The 8,677-nt window shown below is 57.5% G+C and overlaps 1 protein-coding gene and 1 pseudogene across 2 annotated transcripts; both read right to left on the bottom strand.

Annotated features, from left to right (window-relative positions):
- Positions 1–1,021: 1,021 nt before the first annotated feature.
- LBRM_19_1570 lies at positions 1,022–2,452 on the bottom strand (annotated as a pseudogene). Its single transcript has one exon. A coding segment is annotated over exon 1 (1,431 nt).
- A 3,107-nt stretch (positions 2,453–5,559) lies between these two features.
- Positions 5,560–8,340, bottom strand: LBRM_19_1560 (putative glycerol uptake protein; the record flags this gene model as incomplete). Its single annotated transcript, XM_001564200.1, has 1 exon — positions 5,560–8,340. The coding sequence occupies one exon, from the start codon at positions 8,338–8,340 to the stop codon at positions 5,560–5,562; it is 2,781 nt and encodes a 926-aa protein (XP_001564250.1).
- Positions 8,341–8,677: the final 337 nt, after the last annotated feature.

Genomic DNA, 8,677 nt, shown 5'->3' with positions numbered 1-8,677 from the left:
ACCCCGGAGAAAGAGGGCGTCGCAGTGACTTCCAGGCCTGGCTGCGGTGACCCTACTAGGTCCATGCACCTCCTGCCTTACTACGAATCTGAGAGTGACTCGGTGAGGGACAAAGTACTCACTCCTCGCCCCCGCTCCGCACGGGCGGCTGCCCACACTCTCGATTTCTGCAGCGGCGGGTAACTCGCGGCGACAGCGTGGCGTGCGGATGGTGTGCTGCCCGCTACTCCGCTGGCACTGTGGTACCCCCACCCCCGCTTGTGTTTGCCATGAGGGTGGCCGACCCGGCGTTGTGCCCAGCATGCTACACAAGACTCGCGGACCGCTCGAGGCTCGCAGCGATCTGATCACGCGCACCCCCGCCTCGCAGCCACACCCGTCCTGCCGGTCGCCACCTCGTGCACCCCTCGGGCTGCCTCGCGCTCCTCACCACTAGGCAGCGGGAGCCGGGTGGGATACGCTCGAGTCACGCGGACACGCTGCCTGTCATGTGGATGCTACAAGAGTGTTCACGGCCGCGGGTCGCTGCGACACCCCGCCATGCAGGACCCGAGCGCCGAGATCAGGAGCGATGCGTCTCCCCGGCCTCCCCTACGTCGTTGGCCCTTGACCCTGTCACCACCCAGAGTGGCTCGGCATTGGCAGGGATAGAGGCGCGTGGGCTACCTCGCAACCCCCCACACAGGGAGCGAGAGAGAGTGGGGGTGGGGGGCGCTGGAGACGGAGATGCCGCGCACTGCCGCCTGCCCTCTCATCAGCAACGACTAAATAATAGTAAGGAAAGGAGCCGATAGAAGAACTGCTGAGGTGGACGCTCACAGCGAGGGAAAGGGACGGGTGTGTGGTATGGTAGAGCCAACAGAGGCGTTGTAAATCGGACTGGAAGGAGAGAGGGAAAAAGCGAGAAATATTGCGTAGCGATGTTACGATTGCCTTGGGTGTTGAGGCATGTTGTAAGGAGAAGAGAGGAGAGCGAAGCAGAGAAACAACTCCACTCGCCGCACGGTGCACAAGTGCTACCCTAAGGTGGGCTACTGAAGATAGAACTTGATTTTCACTTGGTGGTGCTCGTACGCTTCCTGGTCAGTCTTGGATGGCGGTGCTCGCCTTGCACAGGAACACGTACAATGTGACCATCATAGGCATCAACGGCACTTCGAAAAACTGTTGCTGAATGACCGACTCCGCGCGGGACGTAGCCACAGACAAGCAGACCAGATTGGCAATAATGAACTCTATCAACGCTAGCTGCATCCCGAGTTCGCGCAGATACTGCCACAGGAGCTGCGAGCGCTTGACTCGCACCACCAGCGGGTGCTTGGAGGAGAAGAGTGTGGCGGTAATCGCAGGTATCAGTAGGATGCTGGTGAACATGACCCAGAGGAGCAGACGCAGCTCGATGTCATGCTAGATGGCGATGATGAAGAAGGTAAGTCTGGTGCAGAGAAACTTGGTGTCACTGCCGCCGATCAGGATGTACATGTACTGCACGATCCACAGGTTGAAGGAGGCGTGCCAGTTACTCCACAAGCCTTGGATGTTCACTGTGTTGATCAAGAAACGCGGCTTGTCCCCTGGCGGGTTGAAGCCGTCCTTCAGCGCGAGGACGCGGAAGAAGCGCCAAATGGCGTCGAGCTGGACACAAAGGGAAGGCCATTGTGAGAAAGGAGACGCCCTGTCTGTAAACTCCATCAGCTCCAGCACCGAGAGGGTAACTGCGGCTCCTGCACTGGTGGTGACTGCAGTCGTCGTGTTGTCCATAGAGTGCAGTAGATTGTCAGCTTTCATGCTTATCTTAGTGGTCGCCAGGGAACCGCCAGTGTGCGCCAGCGCATCCCTTTCCGCTGCACCCACACCCGCGGCAGACACATTAGCAACCGTCCTCTCAGTGGATGACGCAGTGGGGATCAGAAGAATAGCCATGACAGGCACCTAGTGAATGAGCGTTGCCAGCATGATCGCGTAGCCCTAAAAGTGAACTTCGTTCCGCCAGACAGCCATGCGCACAGTGGTTCGTGCTGGAAAATGCCGGTAGGACACGCACGCGTTGAAGGGCAAAATCGGTCCCGCCATGAAGAGAGGTAGATAGCGTATGTAGCTGAGCTAAGTGACAAGAGTGATCTCTTCCACGTGCCGCGAGGACTCTGTGCGGTGCTTGTAGCATGACAGCGCCCTCCAGAGGGAGCGAGGTGACGGTCGTGGTACTGGCTGCGTATATGCCGCGCAGGCAATGCACGGGCGTGCGTGCTTCGCCAGCGACCTCTGCCACCCCTCCTCGCTACTGCTTGCCGACTCCCACCTGATCACTGGTAAACGAGAGCGTGCGCAGGACCAACACGCTATACTGCAAGTTCCACTGGGTCAGCAGTGTTTACAGCTGATCAAGAGAGCAGAGCCCCAAGCCGGGCAAACCAGTACCTGCCAGCGCTGTGAAGTTCCAGAAGAGGAGCATAATTGTGCGCCCACACCCCACATCACCGCCATGCACCACCGAAAGGACGCTGTCTTGTAGAGCGGCGCAATCAGGTAGGAGTTGAAGCCGTATCAGAACCACCTCGAGGAGAAGCTCCGGTTTACACAGGCACAACGCCGCGAGTATGCCAGAGGTAATGGGAAAGGTTTGCAGGGCGCACACATCTTTGCGAATCAGGAGAGCAGAGGTGATGGTGCTGCCGTCGGTGACGCAATGTAGATGGTGAGCGCTCACAGTCGAAGTACTACACTACTCGCCATCGCCAAGTGGGGCGGTGGTGGATTCACTGACGATAGCTGTCGGTTCCGATGCGGCAGTACGTTGCAGTAGTCGAGGGAGGGGCAGAAAGGAGATCCGGTACGGCATTGATGGGGGAATTGCACCTATAAAGTAGTAGCGCTGCATGTCCATCACACCCGCACCCTTGCTGCCGAGCCAGTGGTAGGGAAACCACGGTGCCTTGAGGATTCCCCCCTTTCAACCATTCGTATTGCTCATTGCCAGCACAGACGACCCTGTGGAAGGTGAAGCAGAGGGCACCAATAAAGATAGAGACGATGCAGACGATGTACTTCAGCGAGGTACGGGAGAGGTACGCGTGGTTGACCGACAGTGTGGCACCGACCGTCGCGGCGCGGTTCAGGGGTAGCACGGTGGCCGTCTCTTCCTTCTTGCCTTCGACTCCGCTACTTGAACTGACACTGGTACTGCGAAGTGGCGTCATACTGCTGAGTGGAGGAGGCGGTCGCTGCTACCACCCTCGCTTTCCAGACGCGCTGACGCGTGTAAGTGCTGGAGTGTGGTAGGTATGCATGTCGATCAGGGATGAGAGAGGTCCTGTGCGTGTGTGTGCGTGGATGTGATCGCTGCCGCAGCCATCGACACTCGTACATGCCCAAGTAAAGGTGCCTTTTAAATTCGTTCGATTTTTAATTTATTTGTGAGGGGGGGGGGCATTTTGCGCGCAAGAACACACACACACACACACACACACACACAAGAGAGAGAGAGAGAAAACATGCAAAGAGATCGTTCAAGTGGAGAGGGGAAAAAGAGAAAAACACACCAACATAACAGCAAAGATGCAGGCAATAACGCTCCCGTCACCCCGACTGGGTGTGCTTCACCACATCATATAAAGCGACCCACGAACGCACCGAGAGAGGTAAACGGTGGGGGACGCGCGTGATCAGTAGTGCCGGGCGGTACTACGCGGATGCTTGATAGTGCCTCGTGAGTGCAAGACGCCAGCGGGGGCAGCAGCCATGCCACTAACTGCGTGCGAGTGCACAGGTGCGTGTGGGCGCCTGGGTGGGTGCGTAATTATTATTCACACAAGGACAAGACTAACAAACAAAGGTAAGATAGGATGATCGCGAATGAGACAACTGACCAGCAAGGAGGAGGGGAGAGGCAGGAAAAAGAGGGGCACATAGCCAAGGACATGGGGCTATCGGCAGACTCACGAGATGCCGCACACGCCCCCCGAAAGGAAGGAAAACCAGCAATACACAGATCCACAAACATAAGATGCGGCTTTCTCTCACATCAGGAAACCATAACTGCTCAAACGGGCCAATCGGCCACCCTCTCCTCTTATAAAGTGACTCGTGTGTGCAGAGCGCCACTGTGGCACTCTTGAGCCGTGCACGGGAACGCTCCTTTCACTCCACTTGTTCTACGCATACGTGCATGCATGCATGCGTGTATGTGTGCGTGTGTGTGGACGAGTATGACCATCTTCGCATCACGCATTTTTTCCCTCCTCTTTACGTTGATGCCGTGGGAGGGGACGAAGAGGGCGAGCGGATAATGCAGCCAATAAGAAGACGTCGAGAGAGGGAGGGAGTCATACTGGTGAGCTCCTAGGGGCCCTAAACGGGGGCTGCGAAGATGCACAAAACAGGTGTGGGGTGGGCGGGTGGAAAAATTCGAGGGCGAGACGGTATGATCGGAGACTAAGGAAAAGGAGGCAGTTGTGATAACAACGTGCGTGTGTCGAGTGGGGGGGGGGAGGAGGGAATGTGCAAGTTAAAGGCGAAGAGGTGGCTGCTGGTGGTTGTGCGACAGACGGCACCGCGGAGAACAACACACTAGTGCGAAAAGCTCAGCCGTCGGAGACGTAGTGGTGGGCAACATCCACCCCCCTCACCCCCTACACACTCATGGTGAGGGCACACTGGCACATGGAGGTTGAACGACGCTCGCGAGGGAGCAGAGAATGAGAGGGGGTAGTAAAGGCAAAAATGGGAGAGAAGAAAACACCGATCTGTGCACATCCACGTCGAACCCTTTCGTCGGTGACAAACGTTAGAAGAACAACGACACCCTTCGGCAGAATAGGGTAAAATACCGTCCCCCCTTCCTCACTTCCGGCGCTTATTTTCAAGTTGGCTGCTGCCCCGCCCCCCACCCCGCTTGAAACGCTTCCCCAGTGTACCCCACTTCCTTGCATGGACCGAGGAAATGGTGGAGATAGGGAGACGGACGCACGTTCGCGAAGATGCGCACCGAATTCGGAGCAAACAAGCAAGCAAAGAATATCCCCCCATGACATTGATGGAACTTGCAGACAAGACACACACACACACATAGACAGGAAGGAGGGGATGGGGAGCCGCGCGAGGAAGGCGAAAGGGTTTCTCCACACTGCCCACCGACGAACTCCAGAGGCACAGGACGTCGATAAGTCATGAGAGAGAGAGAGAGCGGACATCATCAACAACAATAGGGGTGCCGATCAGGTCAGGCAAGATGGTGACAATGCACACTGGCGCTCATGGGGCGAAGGGAGAGAGAGGGAGGGGAGGGGAGGGGGAATCAACCTAAACTACAACGGTAAAGCAGAGCCTCTGCAGCCGTGCTACGGTTGCAGAGGAAAAACGCAACCAAACACAGAAAAGAGATGAAGTAAACCCACACATGCAGACAACCACAAGGCGAGGCGGGAAGTGGACGGGGGAGGCAAAACACAAGGGAGAGACGAAACACATGGGAAAATTGAATCTACACAGAAAAGCAGGACAAGTCGTCGCGGCTGGTTCGAATCGCCCGTTCCTCTGCCACGTACGTGCAACGTACAGGAGTCACACCAGTCCATAGCGCTCCTTCAACGCTTGTCGCTCTGATGCCTCTATATCACGCCCAGTGACAGTGATGGAGATGCTACAGTACAGGTACAGCAAGAGTCCAAGCAAAAATGAACTCGTCAGTTGACGCAGTGTCCGGAGTATCGCGCTATCCGCGTTCACCGGCTTGTCAGTCCACCCCATCTTCTCGCCCGTTCCCTGTTCGTTCTGCATGGAGAAACCGACCAGGTTAACGAGTAGAAGACCGGCAAAAGCGATGATGCCCCCTAACACGCGTAACATACGATAAGACCACGCGCGCAGGGATGGGCTCAAGCGACGCGCACACAACCTCGCCAGGCGCGCCAGCAGACGACGACGCACCGGGTCGGTAATGGGGCTCTCCCTTTCCAGCGTGGCATCATTCACGGCGCCCGTCGGTGCCACGGCGGCCATCTCACGGCGGAACGCCGCCACAGCCCACCCAAAGCACCCGCTCACCGCCACCTCCGCCATGAACATCACGGCAATGCACAGCGCCCACTTCACAAGATGCAACACCGGGTCGTGCCACAACGCGATGAACAGGAAGATGGGCAGCACCGACAGCGCGACGCGGCTGCTGCCGCCCATCGGGATGTACATGTACCGCACGACCCACAGGTTGAAGGAGGCGTGCCAATCCCGCCAGAATTCCCGCACCGTATAGGACGCGTTGAAGCAGCGCCGCATGTCCTCCGGAACTTCGATGCCGCTGAGCATGGCGAAGAGGCGCGACGACTTCCAGATGAAGTTGAACTTCAGCCACAGGTAGGCCAGCGTTAAGAACACAAAGTGCGCCTGCTCCTGCAAGCTCATCTCCGTGATAAGGTAGGAGTGTTTCGCTAAGGCTGGCAAGTGCACAAAGTGTAGAAGCAGCACCGTCGTAGCATAGATGCGGAAGATGGCGAACGCATACGTGACCATCTTGCGCAGCGGCATCGACGTGCTCGGCACGCGCATGTACGACACGAACGCGTTGAAGGACGACATTGGCCCGCCAAGGTACAGTGGCGGGAACAGCGTGTAGGCGGCGTAGTTCACGAAGTTGTAGTCGGCGGGGTCGCGCGGGTACTCGGTGCGGTACTTGTAGCAGCGCGACGCCTCGGCGGGCAGCGCGGCCGCCAGCGCAGCGTTCTGCTCGCGCAGCTGCGCGCACTCGATGCAGGTGGCGTCGTGCTTCGCCGTGGCACGCTCGCGCGCGCGCGCGGCGGCGTGCGTGGCCTCCCACAGGTCGTAGTTGAAGGAGATGAGGCGCAGCGTCGACATCCGGAAGGATATGGCCCAGCGCATATTCGTGTCCCACAGAGGCTTCTGCTCATATCCGAGGAGATTCAGCGCCTCATCAGCACTCGTGGTGAAGAAGTACTGGAGCCAGTACGTCCCCTCGAACCCATTGGCGATCTCGATGATGTACAGGCCGGCGACGTGCGTGGCCCACATGGTGGCCATGAAGAGCCAGTAGGGGCACAGGCGCTGCAGCCGCGAGAAGATGACGTAGTTGGCGATGATGAGGAGCAGTGGAAGGAAGAAGTGCGGGCCGTGCACAGCGGCCACAAAAATGAATCCTGTGACGGTGTAGAACGCAGGGATACTCCATGAATGCCCGGCGATGATACGCCACACACGTAACGCGAGTGACACGAGCTTGCTTGCACGAACGTCAGAAGCACTGCTTTCTGCAGGCAGTCTTCCTCCCCGAGTGCCGATGTTGGTGACAGCGCCGTTCGTAGTGCCGGCAAGCCCATTTTGGCTGATGTCATATGATGAGATCGAGTCAGCCGTCGAGGGTGCGCGGCTCATGGAAGTGCTCGACACGCAGCGGCAGAGGAAGGTTGTTGCACCCATGAAAGCAGAGAGCTCTACCAGCGTTGTGTACTGCTGAGTGAACCGCCCCCACTGACTGTCTACGTGTTTATCGTAGCCGATGGCGTTGTAGCGGCGGAGGAAAGTATTGGGTGCCAGAAGGTCTCTGAGATAGTGATGAATATTCTTCGCGCAGAAGACCCGAAGCGTGCAGAAAGCGTAGGCGCAGAGGTAGATGACCATCGCAACAGAGAGGAGATACTCGATGGTACACAGACGAGGGTAAATGCTGTTGTAGACGGATGCCCCGATGCCGAGCTCCGTTGTGAAGCTCAGCAGGCGCAGACGCGGCATGGAGAGCGGCGGCGCAGTGCAGTATGGTGGCGAGACGGGAGTGGATGCCAATGGTAACAGCGCGGTGAAACCTCGGAAGGAGGACGAGGGTGACCCCGGCGAGGTAAGCGAGTTGAGCGAGAGGTCTTTTACAATCGCCTCTGGTTCATCCTTGCACACTTTTTCTCGTTCCAGGGTTGCTGCCGAGAAGCGTGTACGAGAGAGCGGCGCAGGTGACGATCTTCTCGGAGCAGAAATATGATTTGACGGGTCGTGACCAGCCATGAGGGGGGGTTTCGGAGAAGGGAAGAGGGAGAGAGTCGAGTGTGGTTGCAGGTGCGTAAGGTCGCATGTGTGGTCGCCTTTCAAGGCCCCCTTTGTTTGGTCTCGCTCAGTTACCTGTGAGCCAACACTCTTCGCACCAACGCAGAGGCAGTGTGCAAGCGACTCCACGGAAAACACAACCAGCAGAAGAGGGAAGGTCAGCGGGGCGAGGAGACGCAGCACCGAGAAAATAGCAAGGAGGGGCACATGGAGGAGTAGAGAGCTCTGGCGAATGAAAAGTGGTGACTGCTCCCTCTCACGCACACACATACACACCCTTTTCCTTACAGTATGCATTGCTCCCACTGCTGATGTGCTGCTGCTTGGGTTGAAGGCTCTCTCTGAGTGATAGCGGCCCTGCGACCCTTGCAGAGACCCGCAGGGAGGAGGGGGGGGTGGGGAGAGCGAGGCTGCAAGAGTGCGGTCAGATGTGGAAATGGAGAGTCGGAGAGGCCGAGACCTTCAATGACAAAACGCGATAAAGCAAAAATAGTCAACGCTATGGTCTGCGTATGGGCGAGCCAGTGAAGCGTGAGGTAAAGGGGGGAATATGATAGGTAATGTACCAGTTCTTGGTCTACGAGCACACCTACACACACCAGTGAATGTGCTTGCATGCCTGAGTATATAAAGA

The sequence above is a fragment of the Leishmania braziliensis genome, chromosome 19 (genome assembly GCF_000002845.2).
Source record: "Leishmania braziliensis MHOM/BR/75/M2904 complete genome, chromosome 19".
Classification (NCBI taxonomy): Eukaryota; Euglenozoa; class Kinetoplastea; order Trypanosomatida; family Trypanosomatidae; genus Leishmania; species Leishmania braziliensis.
Note: the sequence above shows the minus strand (reverse complement) of the source record. Positions and strands in the feature narration are given on the sequence as shown.